Source organism: Onychomys torridus, chromosome 18 (genome assembly GCF_903995425.1).
Source record: "Onychomys torridus chromosome 18, mOncTor1.1, whole genome shotgun sequence".
Taxonomy (NCBI): Eukaryota; Metazoa; Chordata; class Mammalia; order Rodentia; family Cricetidae; genus Onychomys; species Onychomys torridus.
Window position 1 is genome coordinate 45503405 of NC_050460.1, and position 17527 is coordinate 45520931.

At 45.0% G+C, this 17527-nt stretch overlaps 1 protein-coding gene across 1 annotated transcript in view; it reads left to right on the forward strand.

The window, feature by feature from the left end:
- The first annotated feature begins 9043 nt into the window (after positions 1-9043).
- Dnajc12 (DnaJ heat shock protein family (Hsp40) member C12) overlaps positions 9044-17527 on the forward strand; it is a 16686-nt gene continuing 8202 nt past the window's right edge. The window contains exons 1-2 of the mRNA XM_036167166.1: positions 9044-9272; positions 15745-15823. Coding sequence (XP_036023059.1) covers positions 9195-9272; positions 15745-15823 — 157 coding nt within the window. The 5' untranslated portion in view covers positions 9044-9194. The remainder of the gene's footprint in view (positions 9273-15744; positions 15824-17527) is intronic.

Consider the following 17527-nt stretch of genomic DNA (forward strand, 5'->3'; position numbering starts at 1 on the left):
AGCCTCAAACCCACAGAGATCCACCCGCCTCTGCCTCAGAGTACTGATATTAAAGGCGTGCACCATTTGGCTACCGACTCCTTTCATACCTCTGCATTAACTAGCAACTTTTGCTGAACCGGGCGTGAACTCGTGAATTCTGTTCTCCATTTCAGTCTCGTTTCCTGTCGCCAGACTCCTACCTGGCAAGCTTGAGCCCATATCGTCTCATATAATACCTAAATTCTATATCACCGAATCTGATGTGGGATTTGTGAGGGCAACGGAGCCGTTCCCTGTGTTTGGTGAGCTGGACCTGGACAATCATTGGTCACCTGAGCCACTTCAAGACGGAGCCTCCTGAAGAGGGAAGGCTAGACAAGGGGTGAGCGGAGTAAGTAACACAGTAAGTAACGCAAGAAAGAACTCCCAAGAGTGGGAAGGACTCACTCCGAGGGAAGAATAACACCATATTGCCCTGCCTGGTGGGCTGTTACATTTTCTTTTTAAATGTAAAAATGTATGGGTGTTTTGTCTGCATGCATATACACCAGTGTCCATGGCCTTGGAGGCCAGAAGAGGGTGTCAGATCCCCTGGAACTGGAGTTACAGATAGTTGTAAGCTGCCATGTTAGGGTCCTCTGGAAAGACGGCAGCCAAGGCTCCTAACCATTGAGCCATCTCTCCAGCCACTGAATGTGTGTGTGTGTGTGTATACATACATATGATAGGTATATATATGGTAGGAATTAGATGTATATATATATATATATATATAGTCTTTTGAGACAAGGTTTCTCTGTGTAACAGCTCTGGCTATCCTAGATCTCACTCTGTAGACCAGGCTGGCCTCAGACACACAGAGATCCATCTGCCTCTGCTTCCCGAGTGCTGGAATTAAAGGCCTGCACCACCACCGCCCGGCTAGGACCTGAGATAATCTTATTGAGACTGGCCATTTTTTGAGCACATAGTGGGTCCAGCCACAAACCCTATTCATGCTCCTGTGGCCCAACCAGAGAGCTGTTCTTGCATTTGGGGGAAGGGCTATGTGTGCTTTGTGACTAGCTCTGACCCACTCTTGCTACCTGTGATCAACTTAACTCCTGTCTCAAAGGCCATGGATTCCATGAGTGCCCCACAGAGTAGGAGGCCCAAGACCTTGGAAGTACTCATTAATATTTCCTATTAGATTGAGATCCCTGTCTAGGTGACACCTGCTGCGTGTGGAACCACTGACGGGAGCTTTAATCATGCTAGGCTCCACCCCGAGACTCTTTCTTAATTAGTCTGGAGGAGAGCCCATCGTTTTTAAGTCTGCCGACAATCACGCAGCTTTGAAGTCATTCCAAATGCTGACAAAGGGCGGGGTGGAGATCACTGAGGGGTGCTGGCTTAGCGAGGCACCGGCTTGATTCCCATCCTGGGGAAATAAGAGGGGATAAACCAACAAATGCTTACCCACACACATAGTTTGCTGTGATAAGAACAATATAGAGTATGTTCTCCCCCAAGCACACACTGTCCTGAGGAGGTTTAGTTACCTCTTTGTCAGACCACATGTGTTAAGTCTCAGCTGCCAATCTGAAGTCTAGCAGCTGCATCAGGTGCCTCCACAAACCCCTTTAACTCCAGTTCCAGGGAACTGAACATCCTTTTCCGGCCTGCTCGGACACCTGCATGCACATGGTGAGCATACCTATTCACACACACACACACACACACACACACACACACACACATACACACACACACACTCCATGGACTTGGGCATGCTATGCAAGTACTACAAATTTATTTATTTATTTTTTCAAGACAGAGTTTCTCTGAGTAACAGCCCAGGCTGTCCTGGATCTCACTCTGTAGACCAGGCTGGCTTCGAACTCATAGAGATCCACCTGCCTCTGCCTCCTGAGTGCTGAGAACAAAGACATGAACCACAGCACAACTGCCTGGTACAAGTACTGTAAATTTAACTGAAACTCAGCTGTGGTGTAGCCAGACTTCTAGGTGGCCCATTTGCACGTTCAAATCCAAGAATCTTTCTCTTGGTCCAATGCCCCTCTTCATAAATCAAGAGAGCTCTGGTTATCGAGGAGTCCGTGAAGCCCTAAGGATGAGAAATGTACCTTGTTCTGTATTTCCTAAAATTCAGGCCAGAGAATTTGATATCGAAACGTCTTACACATTTTCTTCACTGTGAGTTTGCGAGTCAGGCGTAGTCAGGCTGTGTTACCAGGGGCACACAGTAGGGCCTCAGTAATGGTGTATTAGATACAATTTGTAGGAGGCTGGGGATGTAGTTCAGTTCACAGTGCTTGCCTATAATGCCCGAAGCCCTGGGTTTGATGCCTAGAATCACATACACCACATTTGGGAGTACATACTAGGAATTACATTCTGGGATTACACCTGTAATCCCAGCACTCAGGAGGGGGAGGCAAGATTAGAAGTTCAAGGTCCTCCTTGACTCTATGGTGGGTTTCAGGCTAGCCTAGGATACATGGGACTCTGCCTAAAAAGAGAGGGAGTAGACCGAGAGACAGCTCAGTGATTAAAAGTCCCGGTCCTCTTTTAGAGGACCCAGGTTTAATTCCTAGCACCCACATCACAACCATCAACTCCAGTTCCAGGGACTCTACACCTCTGGGCGCTGTGGGCACAGCATGCAGATGGTGCAGAGGCATGCAGGCAAAACATCCATACACATAAAATAAAAATAACTAAGTCTTCAAAAATTTGTAGGAAGCCAGGCAGTGGTGGCGCACACTTTTAATCCCAGCACTGCGGAGGCAGAGGCAGGTGGATCCCTGAGTTTGAGGCCAGCCTGGGCTACAGAGTCAGTTCCAGGACAGCCAGAGCTACACAGAGAAACCCTGTGTCCAAAATCCAAAGAGGGAAAAAAGAAAGAAAGGAAAGAAAACCCCAAACAAAGTAGCTTTTTTTTTTCATTTGACTGTAGACAGGGTCTCACTATGTAGTCTTGGCTGGCCTAGAACTCACAGAGTTCCACGGACCTCTGCCTCCCCAGAGCTGAGATTAAAGGTATGTGCCGAACCCAGCCAAAAGGAACTTTGAAATTACCAACTGCTTCAAGTTGTTTCCTCTTACTTCAACTGTTTTCTGTCAACTTGCTGCTCAGCTCATCCGAACTGAATTGAGTTATAATTGAGAATGAATTTTTGAATTCTAAATAAAAGCCAATTAATGTCTTTAAATTAGGTTTCAATCTCATCTCTTAAGGTGGTTATTGAAATTTCCCAGTGTAATGTTTAATTTTTTATTTTATTTTATTTTATTTTACTTTTTTCCGTTTGTTTGTTTTTGATACAGGGTTTCTCTGTGTAGACCAGGCAGGCTGGCCTCAAACTTACAGAAATCCAACTGCCCCTGCCTCCTGAGTGCTGCTCCTGAGTGGCTTAAAGGCGTGGGCCACCTCCTGGCCCCAGTTTAATGTTTTAAAACTTAATACACCTGGGAGCTGGAGAAAGCTCAGTAGCTGAGAGAGGGTGCTGTTAGTCTTGTAGAGTCTAGTTCTCAGCACGCATGGCAGATGGCTCACCAGCTAGCTACCCAGAATCTGGCATCCTCATCAGTCTCCTAAGCTACCTGGCGTGTCTGTCTCTCTCTTAAAAATGAAAATTAAGGAAATGAACAAACCTGAGGCTGGTGCGGCTGAAGTGCCGGTGCTCTGGCGGAGGACCAGGTTTAATTTGCAGCTCCCAAGTGTCAGCTCACAGCCATCTGTGACTTCAGGCTGGGGATCCCTCTTTTGACCTCTACAGGCAAAACACTCAATAGGTATAAAATAATGAAGTAAAACAAAACTGGGTTTGGGCTGCATCTTAATCACAGAGAGCACTGTGGGATGGCGGAGGTCAGGGTGAGTCTTCAGCCTCACACACACAAACACAGCATTCCTCATTTAATGTTTTAGAGCATGTTTAGGTACCGGTTTATCTCCTGCCTCCGCACAAGTAACATCGTTTCCATCCTGTGCATGGTAGCTAACAGTGGCATTAACAGCATTCCCCATCACCTTGGTTACAATTTGCTACTACAGCTTCTCCAGATGGGGTTGTAACTTGATTGGTAGCATGTGCCCAGCATGCTGGAACGCCCGGGTTCCATCCCTACCATAAACTCCTCACGGTAGCATCGACCTGTAACCCTGTAACCCCAGTATTACGGAAGTGGAGGCAGGAGGATCAAGATCATCCTAAGCTTCATCCTCCTCCTCCTCCTCCTCCAGTGAGCTCTAGGCCAGCCTAGATCATGTGAGACATGGTCTCCAAAACCAAAACAAACCCAAAGCAAAGAAACAACATCAACAAAACAGCCTTGAAGAATTACTTTTTTTTTTTTTTTTCTTTGACAAGTCTGCTCTTGGATGAGGTGATTGTAACTTTGGCAGCCAGAACTGGAAGGGTTTTGTCCTATTTTACAGGTGGAGGGGGTGGGAACAGGACATTTAAATCAGTTTGCTCCCCACTGGATCTCAGACTGAAAGGATCAGTAGATTCTGAGGATAAGGCCTAGAGGGTGGGGGACCAAGCTGAATTCAGGCTTCTAATACAGAACGTTGGACGTGGCTCAGCTCAGCCAGTAAAGGCGCTTGCAGGCAAGGTTGACCATCAAGTGTGATTCACCTGAGGTGCCACAACACACTCAAACAAACAGACAAACAAATAAATGTAATAAAAACAAACAATCGCAGACTTCCATCCGAGTGCTCGGTGGTGTCCTGATCCTGGGAACAGGACAAACGATTGCAGGTAATTTCTGGAACTCAGGGTTGCTCTTTGGACACCTCTCAGGCTGGGAAGAACCAAGGGGAAGGCGGGAGCTGATAGCATTTGCATAAACTTTGGGGGAGCGTCTGGAGGAGCCAGGCGGGAGCGGGGCAGGTATCTGCCTGTCTGTACACCCCAGTGCAGAGGCTATGCGCAGCGAGAGCCCCAGGAGCCTGCGCAGGCCCACCTGTGGGCTGGCTAATGTCCTGTCCGCGCTCAGAGCTTCTGGGGATAGTAGCCTCTTATTTCTAGGCTCAAATAGAAATTCCACGTAAAAACACCACTTTCAGCCGCGTTTTGTGGCCCATGTCTATAATCCCAGCACTTGGGATGCTGAGACAGGAGATTGCCTGAAACTAGAGAACAGCCTGGGCCAAGAAGGTAACACTAGCCCGGGATACAGACGCAAAACCTTGCAGCACTTAAGGAGGGACCCGACTCTAGGAAGCCGGAAGTTCTGACACATTTCTGACGCTCCTTTTGCGCGTAGCGCTATGCCTTATGGGAGTTGTAGTCCTAGAGTTGCCATGCTTCTGCATGGGAGGAGGCTGCGTGGTTTTGGATGCCACCTAGAGTCCTGAGGAGGGCTGCGACTTTCTGCATCTTGAGCTCAAAGCGCTTTCAAGTCTGTTGGAAACTTTTACATGAGTTTTACTTCTACTTTGAGATGCTGTGTTAAGTGTTTTGATGTTGTTGTTTTGAGGCAGGATCTTCAAGCCCCAGGCCGACCTGGAACTCGCAGCAGTCCTCCTGCCTCAGCTTCACAAAAGTAGGGATTACAGGTGTGCGCCACCACAGCTAGCTTTAGCGTTAGGTTTTATGATCTGCACTTAAAAAGGTCTATTCCTCAAGGGCCAGCGAGACGGCTCAGCTGGTAAAGGTGCTTGCCACCATACCTGAGTTTGGTCTCCGGGCGGAGCTGACTTTCACGGGTGGTTCGGTTCTCTGACTTCCACATTTGTGCACCCACGCAAACAAACAATAAAATATAATAAAAAGGGTCTATACCCCCAGAAAAAACTGAGTGCAGGTGCACATAGCTATATGCAAAAGAGATCATGTTTTGCCCAACTCCCCTTTTCATTTGGTCATTCAGTTTAGAAAGGTTTCCACACCTCCTCAGAAGGCACTCCCCCTTTGTTTTTAATTAGAAACTTGTGTGCGTGCGTGCACAGGTATGTGCTCAGGAAAGCCAGAGAGTTTTGGGTGTCTTTCTCTGTGGATCCCCATCATTTATTTATTTATTTTTGAGATAGGCTCTCACTATGTAGCCCTAGCTGGTCTGGTACTCCTTATTTAGACCAGACTGGCCTTGAATTCAGAGATCTATGTGTCCTCTCTCTCCCTGTTGCTAGTATTAAAACACCAGTCACTCAGCTTCTCCTATTTTTAAATAGTCTCTTGCTGAACTTGGAGCTGACCACTTTGGCTAGCTTGGTTAGTCATCAAGGTCCAGGGACCTGCCTGTCTGTACACCCCAGTGCAGAGGCTCTAGGCAGCTACAGCCATGGGCAATATTACCACAGACTCTGGAATCTAGAATCACCCGAGAGATGGGTCTCTAGGCATGCCCATGATTATGATTATCTTGATCATGTTAACTGAGGTGGAACAACCTACTTGCCCACTTATGGTGATATTTTATTTGTGCTGAAATGTGACTTTATTTGTATGTTAATAAATAAAGTTGCCTGGGGGTCAGAGCTAATAGCAAGCCATTTAGCAGAAGTCTGGCAGTGGTAGCACAAGCCCTTAATCCGATCACAAGTCCGTGTGTTCAAGGACATAGCCAGCTTGGTGACACACGCCTTTAATCTCAATACCAACCATAGAGACCAGGAGGTCTGAATAGACAGGCAGTGACGAAGAAGTCATGTGGTTGGGTTTAGAACCAATGAGAAGGCAGAACAGAAAGTCAATAAAAAATACAGACACACAGGAAGTAGGTTTTTTTTTTCCTATGCAGTGGCTGGTAAGCTAAAGGCTATTTGCTAGTGCTCTGACCTCTTGGGCTTTTAACTCTTTATTTGGCTCTGTGTTTCTTGTTTAATAAGACTGTTTATGGGGTTGGGGATTTAGCTCAGTGGTAGAACACTTGCCTAGCAAGCGCAAGGCCCTGGGTTCGGTCCTCAGCTCTGGAAAAAAAAAGTGTTTAGAATTACATCTACCCCCACTTGCAGTGGGTGGCAACATTTTCCTTAGATGGACCCCGGACTGAGTAAATGGAGAGTGTAAATGGAGAATACCAGCTGGGAAGCCCCACGTGTAATTTGCTGTCTTCCTTCTGATTGTGAATTCAATGTGAGCGGCTGCTTCTAGCTGCTGCCGACGCCTTGGCTCCCCTGCCATGACAGACTGTCCCCTGGATGTGATCGTTTCATGTATACTGTGCAGGGCATGGTGCTGATAGGCCAGTGACACATGGGTTGTTCATGAGTTTCCCAAGGTCATGAGGCAGAAGTAGTTTATTAGAGACACCGTGGTACGGATGAGTGGAAGAAACTCTCTGCAGACAGACATCCTAAGATGAGCTGTTTCCAGGGTGTGCGGGTCTTTGCAGGCAGCTGTGTTCCAGTGTCCATGGCCTGGAATAATTGCTGTGGGGGCTTGTTGTGGTCATTATCAGTCTGGCCTTGAGGCCCTCATCCTCCCTCTCTGAATTTGAAATGGCTCCACAGGATCATCCCTCTTTAACTGGCATCCATGTTTTGTAGATCTTGTTGGGATTTGTAAGGGTCCTCTAGACCAGGCTGGCTTTGAACTCAGAGATCTTCTTGCCTCTGCCTCCACATGCTGGGTTTAAAGGCGTGTACCACCATGCCTGTATCCTAGGCTGTTCTCAAACCTTAGACTGGCTCTGTAGACAAGGCTGACCTTTGAACTCCTCATATCCTGATCATTGGATGTTCTGAGATAGGATTCCAGGTATGTACCACCATACTTGGCTGCTTAATCTGTTTAATTTTTATTATTTTTAATTATGTGTAGGTGGGTATGTCTGCATGTGGGTGTGTGCATGTGAGTGCCAGTGTCCTTGGAAGTCAAGTGCCAAGCTCGGGAATCCGGGTTCTGGGCACTAGAAACTGAACTCATGCTCTCCGGAAGTGCAGTGAGTTCTCTTATCCACTAGGGGTCTCCAGCCACTCTTTTCAAAATGTATGATCTCAGGAAGGACGGTGCACAGGCGGTGCACGCCTTTAATTCCTGCGCTTGAGAGGCAGAGGCAGGTGCATTTCTGTGAGTTTGAGGCCAGCCTGGGTTACCAAGTGAGTTCCAGGAAAGTCGCAAAGCTACACAGAGAAGTTAGTTCCAAGGCTACACTAAGAAACCCTGTCTCAAAAAAAAAAAAAAAAAACAAAAACAAAACAAGCCAAGGGGGCTGGAGAGATGGCTTAGTGGTTAAGAGCACTGACTGCTCTTCCAAAGGACCAGAATTCAATTCCTAGTGCCCACAACTTACAACTTTCACAAGCTTACAACTGTCTGTAACTCCAGTTAATGTCCATGGCAAAACACCAATGCACATTAAATAAAAATAAATAAAAGTTAAAAAAACAAAAAAAACCAGCCAAATAAACAAAACAAACACCCCCCCCCCAAACCAAAATGTATGATCTCTTCCTCATCTCCTTCTCCACTTTTCTCCCTCTCTCTCCTCAGGCCTGGCTGGTGACAGTCAAGCTCTGGCTACTGGATTATATCTATAAATGCCGAAAGTTACAAGCTATTTTAAACACTTGGGAAAGTACCCACTATTCCTATTGAACAAATCTTAAAAACTCAATTCACATTTTCTTCTGTCTCTTAAAAAGATAGAAAAATATGAACTATCTAGGTAAAGCAGCGATGATAACATGAGGGGGTTTTTGTAAAAATATACCATGGTATCAACTGTTAGGGAAAAACCACCGCGTCAAAATTCAAACTACACTGGTAATACATATGAACTCACAGAGACCGTGGCAGCATGCACAGGGCCTGCAAACGTTCAAGCCAGGTGGGTCTTTTGTTATTGTTTTTTGTTTGTTTGCTTGTTAGTTTTCTAAAGAGAGAAGAAAAAAAAGGGGGGGGCATGGAGCTGGGAGGTTGGGAGGATCTGGGAAGAGTTGGGAGAGGGGAAACCGTAATCAGAATATACTGTACGAAAAACTGTTTTTCAATCAAAGCAAAGCAGAAAAACAACGCAACAGAACTCGAACATCCCCACCCCAGCCCAAACTACAGATCCCAGCAGCCCTGCACCGTAGGTGCTCTCCTGGGCAAACAGCCAATGAGAAGCTGTGTTTGCAAAGGGCTGGGTGGACGTCCGCTGGCTGTCCGAGCTGGCTGGTGTGGAAAGCGCAGCTGAAATGCAAAGAGCTTTGCTGGTACCCCAAGCTCACCGTGTCTGTGGCGCCGCAGAGGACTGACTCATCGCTGTAAATGGACGCGATACTGAACTACAGGCCGGAGGGCGGCGAGGACTACTACGCCCTCCTGGGATGCGATGAGCTCTCCTCGGTAAGCGGGATGGCACAGTCTCACCGGGTCGGCTTTGAGATTTTAGCCGCATCTCCTGGAACTCCAACCCCCTATCCCATTATAAAGGAGTTTCCGTGCGGAGACAGTGAAGGATTTAGATGCTCGCTGGTTAATTTGAGGGAAGTACTATGAACTTCGAAGTGTTGGGTGGGAGAGGGACCGTGTACAGACAGTTCCATTGACTTCAGAGCATCGATTCTCCACCCGTGGGTCACGATCCCTGGGATCCTGTGTCAGATATTTACATGACGATTCCTAACAGTAGCAAAATTACAGTTATGAAGTAGCAACTAAATAATTGAATGGTTGGGGGTTGGTCACCACAACGTGAGGAACTGTATTAAAGCGTCGCCGCGTTAGGAAGGTTGAGAATCACGGCTTTTTCGACTTAGAACTGAGCAGGCGGAGCCAGCTGCCTGGAGTCGCCTCGTTCAGCGACAGTCTCGTGGATGGATGTTGGGGAACAGTATTTCTCACCATCAGAGTGTCTGCCTGTGCCGACGGGAATTCTGAAGAATGTAGTTGGCTTGTTACCCACTACACGTTCGTTGATGATTTCCAGGAGCTTTGCTGAAAGTACGCGGTGGTTCTGATAGCTGTTATGGAAGGCGTTGTTACAGACAATATTAAAACGTGTATATGTGCTATAGAAAATATACTATGAGCCGGGTGGTGGTGGCGCACGCCTGTAATCCCAGCACTCGGAAGGCAGAGGCAGGTGGATCTCTGTGAGTTTGAGGCCAGCCTGGGCTACAGAGCGAGATCCAGGACAGGCTCCAAAGCTACAGAGAAACCCTGTCTTGAAAAACAACAACAACAAAAACCCAAAAACAAACAAACAAAAAGATATCCTAGTATGACACATGAGGGATCCAAGTACAAGTGTAACTTCAAATCACTTAAATCAATCAAGCTTTCCGTAGACATCATATAATTGAGACAAATGTGTTATTCTTTAGAGACTTATTATTTTTGTTTTATGTACATATGTGAGTGCCTACATGTTTGTTTGGCTGCATAGGGATACTCTGTACTTGGGATCTTGTAAACTTATTTTATCCTATAGCCTGCATTACATTTAAAAATATTTACCCAGTATGTATGTGTGTATTTATTTATTTATTTTTAGACAGAGTCTCACTATGTAGCCCTATCTGGTCTGGAACTCACTATGTAGATCAGGCTGCTCTTGAACTCACAGACATCAGCTTGCTTATTCTTCCCAGGTGCTGGGTTTAAAGACATGTGCCACCGTACCCGGCCACAAGGCAAATTTTTAGTATCTACAGTTATAACTGGTTTAAAGAAATAGCCTATTATAGATACATTCATGTTTATTTAAATTTTTCTTTTTCACCGAATCTTTGTATGTTAGGCCAGATTGTTGGTCCAAGATGGAGTCACTTAAGACGCCACGATGGGTGACCCCAGGACAGCCTCCTGCTATTCTAATGGCCAGCTCCAAAAACCAACTTTGTCTACAGCAGTCCCTTTTGCTGGTGACAGTTCCTTTTTACTTAACGCTCTTCCGCCACGTTCCTGCCAAACTAAAAGCACCCCGTGGAACCCCAAGTTCCTTTCCAGCCGTGCTGGCTTCCCTTCTCTTGGGGACAGTGCTGGAGTTTGTCCCCAAGGGAGCCTTGCCTTTTGGCCTCATTGTGGCTCTGATGGTCTGTTTCTCTCACTAAGCCGCACATTGTAGAGATAAATTCTTGTCCCATTTCAGATTTCCTCTCTAGACAAACGTTAAGAACTAGAATTGTTGGATCAAAGAGGAAAAAAGAATATATATTCCTTGCATATATACGTTATATATATATGTACTTTAATTCACTTTTAGAAACGCGCACCTACTTAGGATTCAGGAGAGCTTGGGTGTTTGGCCTCTGAACCGCCAGGAACACTGGTCACGGTCCTTCACCCTCTGGATGATTTGGTTTATTTGACTGTGAATAAAGTGAAATATGGTTTCTGTTTACTACCAGCAGGGCAGATCACTAGATCGTGGAGGCAGGGCTTAGGGGACCTTGACGTAAAGGGTTTTGTCCACGGACTGCAGTCGGCACTGGGCATGTGGGATGGGGACAGCAGGAGAGAGATGGAACATGCTGGAGACAAACCCGCCTCCTTTACTGGTTTACTCAGGGTCAGCCCCACAGACTCGAGCTATTTTCTTAAATTGGCAAAACTAAAAAAACTATAAAGAAGGAAGTAGCAGTGACATGTTGGTCCTGTTGGGAAGTTACAGTTTGCTCCCATAGACTGGTACCATCATCTTTAAAAAGTATTTTTGCAGGTGTGTTTGTATATATGTATGCATGCATGCATGTATACCACATCATGGAGAGGTCAGAGGACAGGTTGTGGGAGTTGGTTCTTTCCACCATGTGGGTCTTGAACTCAGGTCATCTGGCTTGGTGGCAAGTGCCTTTATACACTGAACCATCTCATTGGCCTCAGATGCTGTTTTTTTTTTTTTTTTTTTTTTTCTAATCTTCCTTCCTTTTAAAAATTTTTTTATTTTGAAACAAGGTCTCTCTACATAGCCCTGTCTGTCTTGGAACTCACTCTATATCCCAGGCTGGTCTCGAATCCACAGAGATCTGCCTGCTTCTGTCTCCCAAGTGCTAGGATTAAAGGCATGAACCACTAATCTGGCCCCCAGGATGCTTTTTTTTTTTTTTTTAATTTTTATTTTATGTGCATTCCTGGTGGCCATGTCAGAGGAGCAGCAGGTTGTAATTAAAGTTCAAAGTGTCAGCCCACCAGGAGGCAAATCCCTGATGGGTGAATCTCAGATTAGGCAAGGCCCTGGGACCCCAGGCCCCAGAATGTCTTTTGCCTCTGCTGTGCCTTTACATGTTGGCAGCAGCCATCTTCCTCTGGTATCTGGCACGGTGTGAATGGGTGTGGGGCAATCCCCACTGCCTGTGATGTAGTGTGTTTAGCTGTTGTTGTCTGTTTTTTCTTTTGGGCCCACCACCCAGCTCCCAAATAAATCACATACAGAGGCTTATTTTTGATTGTGAATGCTCGGCCTTAGCTTGGCTTGTTGCTTACCAGCTTTTCTTAACTTTAAATTAACCTGTCTGTCTTTCGCCTCTGGGCTTTTCCTTTTCTTATTTCCATAATCTTACTTTCGTTCTTACTTCCTTGCTGGTTGGGAGGCTGGGTGGCTGGCCCCTGATGCCCTCCTCCTAGATTTCTATTAATTCTTTCTGCCAGCCCCACCTATCTTTTCTGCTGCCTTGCTATTGGCTATTTAATTCTTTATTAAACCATCAGGTGTTTTAGACAGGCACAGTCACACAGCTTCACAGAGTTAAACAAATGCACCATAAAACAAAAGTGACACACGTTAAAATAGTATTCCCCGGCATTTAGCTAATGGAAACATCCTGTTCTACTGGGCACTTTTACCTGTGGATTATCATGAAGATGATTTCTTCCTACGCTGTACTGTCTAAATGATAATAATAATGTTAATTTCAATAAAGTTTTGGTGATTAAAAATATAAACAAGGAAGTGTCACACTGCTACAACACATGAGTTTCTATTGAGGAGCCACATAGACTGTGGCTTAGGCTATTAAGAAAAACAACTGAGTCCCAGTAGCCTAGTTAGTTTAAATTCTTTTAACCTTAATGTTGGGAGATGTGTTCACAGGTTTTGGGGTGCATCACAGCTGAAACAAAGCTTTGAAAATAACTTAAAGTTAGACTAAGATGATTTTGTCAAATAGCTTTGAGGTGAAAAACCCAAGAAGATAATCTAAAGTTTTAGAAAGGCCCATAGTTAAATGTGGAACTCTTTTCTTTTTTTCTTTCTTTTTTTTTTTTGAGCTGAGGATCGAACCCAGGGCCTTGTGCTTGCTAGGCAAGTGCTCTACCACTGAGCTAAATCCCCAACCCCAAATGTGGAACTCTTTAAGGTCAGGGAACAAGAACAAAGTAGCCCGATTATCATTGGTTGACGTTCCTTTCTTTCTAGAATTGGTTGATGACCAAAGGTGATGATTAATTCCTTATACCCATTTCTGCCCTTAATCTCCCAATATAAAACAAACAAACAAAAAACAAAAAACAAAAAACAAAACTATTGATGAGTGGGTATGTACCCCAAAGATTTAAAGTACATCTGACTGATTCTTTTTTTCATACATAAAAGTTTAGGTTTGTGATTCCTTATAAGATTACCTTTCGGGTTAGGGATTTAGCTCAGTGGCAGAGCACTTGCCTAGCAAGCGCAAGGCCCTGGGTTCGATCCTCAGCTAAAAACAAAACAAAACAAACAAACAAAAAGATTACCTTTCAAGATAAGTAATAAAGTGATTGGCCCTTTCTTTGTAATTGCAAAATGCAGCCTGCCAGTAAAACACCTGACTGAGAAGAACACCTTGCTTGCCCACACGGTTAATCTATAACAAGTTGCTTCTTGGAGTAATTTGTTTTTTCACATGTAATACATAAAATATTTAATCATGTAAAGGATATGGAAAACATGCTGGTTTTTTGTTTGTTTGTTTTGTATTCATTGTAATCATTCACTTGAAAAATGGAATGTAACCACATTGTAATTCTTATATTGCCTGAAAGATTTCACTGGGGTATATAAGCTGTAAGGGAAAGAGCAGAGATAAAGATAGAGTTAAAATGGGCTAGAAGGAAAACACCAAGAATGAGAGAGTTAGAAGAAACTAGAAGGGAGACATTGAGAATAAAGGTAGAGTTAGAAGGGAAACTTCAAGAACGAGAGAAGGAAATCACCAGGAAAATAAAGACTAAAGGATGCAAAGGAAGAATAAAGAAAAGGTCTGAAGGAAACCATCAAGAGTGTGTGAGTGCCTAACCCCCTCAGATGGAAAAGTCTACTACTCACCAATGCTGTGGATTTCTCTTTGAGCTCTGAGCTGTCTGGAGACTGGTCCCCCAGGCAGCCATAGTGCATTAGGGGTTGTGTGTGTGTGTGTGTGTGTGTGTGTGTGTGTGTGTGTGTGTGTGTGTGTTCCCCTGGAACTGGAGTTACAGTTGTGAGCTGTTATGTGGGAGTCCTTTAGGAGAGCAGCCGGTGCTCTTAACCACTGAGCCATCTCTCCAACACCCCTTCCCCCTCACGCCAGGATGCTTTCAAAGATGATATAAGTTAAAGACAGAAGCCAGAAGAACAGCAACAATAAAACTCCACTATCTTTGCCAGGTAGTATAATTTTATTCATTTGCATTATTTAAAAATTCCTAGAACATAGATACACATAGAAGGAAAATGTATTTTGAAGGGGTGAAAAGGATAAAAGACCTTTACTTTCTATTCTGTCCTGGTAGAAATCTTATTCAAGGAGGATTTGGGGGCATTTATAAACTGTTAATTTAAAAATGTTTACTAGGGGGCCTGGGAGAAATGGCTCAGAGGTTAAGAGCACTGGCTGCTCTTGTAGAGGGTGAGAATTTCGCTCCCAGCACCGGGAGCCCTGTGGCTCACTATCTGTAACTCCAGTTTCTGGGAATTAGTACCTTCCTCTGACCCTCTGTGTGCACCAGGCACACACATTGTAGGCAAAACATTCATACAGGTAAAATAAACACATCTTAAAAAATGTTTACTGGCTGGGCATGGTGGCACATGTTTTTAATCCCAGCACTCAGGAGGTAGAGGTCGGTGGGTCTCTTTGAGTCTGAAGCCAGCCTGGTCTACAGAATGAATTCCAGGCCAGCCAGGGCTACACAGTGTGACCTTGTTGCAGACACACACACCAAGTTTACTATTACACTTTTGGCCCAAACGCCCTATTTAGGGTCTGACCTTGAACGTCTGTTCCCCCACTCTCTGCTGGAATTGTAGGCATGCCTATCAGACACTTGAAGATAGAGATTTAATTCTCTTATAATGTACATTTGTGCACACATGTGTATAAAGGCCAGACGTTGATGTTGGTGTCTTTCTTGACCGCTTTCTGCCTTATTTTTTGAGTCAGTCTCGGTTCACCAAATTCAGCTGACTAGCTGGCTAGTGAGCCCCAGATTCTCCTTTCTGCACCCCCTCCACTGGGATTATAGGGGTGGGTCTCCAGGCCTGATTTTGACATGGGTGCTAGGCATTGAACTCAAGTCTTCTTCATGGTTTTATAAGATGAAGCCAGTAGTTCTCAACCTGTGGGTCACAATCCCTTGGATCATGTATCAGATATTTACATTATAATTCATATCAGTAGCAGAATTACGGTTATGATGTAGCAATGAAATAATTTTATGGTTGGGGTCACCACAACATGAGGAACTGTATTAAAGGGATGCAGCATTAGGAAGGTGGAGAACCAGTTTCTTTAATATCCTTGATTTTTTTTTGAGCTGAGGATCGAACCCAGGGCCTTGCGCTTGCTAGGCAAGTGCTCTACCACTGAGCTAAGTCCCCAACCCCTATCCTTGATATTTGAAACACTGATTTTTGTTTTAGGTTGAGCAAATCTTGGCAGAATTTAAGGTTAGAGCTCTGGAATGTCACCCTGACAAGCATCCGGAAAACTCCAAAGCTGGTAAGAATTTACTAATGGCCGTTTCTTAAGAGGATGAAGAGCATATGGGCCTGTGTGTGTGGCAGAACGTTTCCTGGGAGATGCTGCACAACGTCTCCTCACCCCAGATAGGGAGCCACCAAAAGAATACCACTGTAGGTACACACCAAAGTACCCATATCACCCAAGTCCAACTTGATGAACCATGAGGGTTTTTTTTTAAAGAAGATTTATTTTATTTGGGGTTGGGGGGATTTAGGCTCAGTGGTTAGAGCACTGCCTAGCAAGCGCAAGACCCGGGATTTGATTCCCTCAATTCAAAAAAAAAAAAAAAAAAAAAAAAAAAAGCAGGGTACTCAGGATGGAGCTCAATTGATATACAGGGCTTGCCTAGTAAGCCCGGATCCCACAGTGCACATAATGGATCCCACACCACAGAACTAACTGTAAATGATGGAGCATGCCAATGATCACAACACTCAGGAGGGGAATGCAGGACCAAGAGTTCAAGGTCATCCATCCTTAACTGCACACTGAGTTTGAGGTCAGACTGGCATGAGACCCTGACTCCAAAGCCAGGCGATGGTAGCACACACCTTTAATCCCAGCACTCAGAAGGTAGAGGTAGGCAGATCTCTGGGAGTTCGAGGCCAGCCTAATCTACAAAGAGGGTTGGGGGGTGGGGGGAATCATCAGTAGAACTAGAGACTCTGAGGAGAAGAGGAGAGGGAGACGCTGAGGTGCAGGAGGCAGAGTGTCAGCAAATGCCACAGAGCAAAGGTCACAAAGCCTCCGGTCTGTGAAGTCAGGCTCCTGTTACTTTCCACTCACAATTAACTTGTTTACCAGACTTCCTTAGCAGACCTTTTTTTTTTTCTTTTCTTTAGGAAGTCATTATCATACATACCCTGGTCAACACTAACCAATAATTATTTTTTTTAATCTAAATGTCATTAAACATTGGAAATAGGAAAATGAACAATTGGCTCCCATGAGCCACAGCTCAGCTGAATCATAAGCAAAGTTAGCTTCTTTTTTTTTTTTCAAATTATTATTTTATGTGTATGACTGTCTTCCCTTTGTGTATGCCTGTGCACCACATGCATGCCTGGTGCCCAAAGAGACCAGAAGAGAGGTCATCGGATCCCCTGGAACTGGAGCTACAGACAATTATCAACTGACATGTGAGTACTGGGAATTGAACCAAGGTCTTCTAGAAGAGGAGCCTGTGCTCTTAACCACTGTACCATCTCTCCAGCCCCCCCAAACCAGTTATTTTTATCCTGGGTCACCATGAGTGAATTTTTAACTTGCCGGAGTGGCTGATCGCTGACCCGATTGCTCTTGGAGATAATATCCAAGCAAGACAGCCTGTCCTTAGAACAGAAGGTGTTGATCTGCTCACTGTTTCCCATCTGGCTGGGAGAAAGACTGCCCATCTGGGCATAGTAGGAAGCTTCCACAGGTAGCCTGTGGCCAACTGGACTCCCCTCAAAAGATACCTCATCCAGGCAGGAGCTCGGATACAAACAAAAGACAAATAGGTCTCTGCAAGGTAACAGGACGGCCTCAAATCCCTTCTAGGATTATTAAACAGCCAAGTTTAAAAAAATGTATATAACCCCTTATAAAATGTACAGCAATAATCCACTCACTACAGAGTGAGTTCCAGGACAGCCAGGGCTACACAGAGAAATAAATCTTGCCTCAAAAAAAGAAAAGACG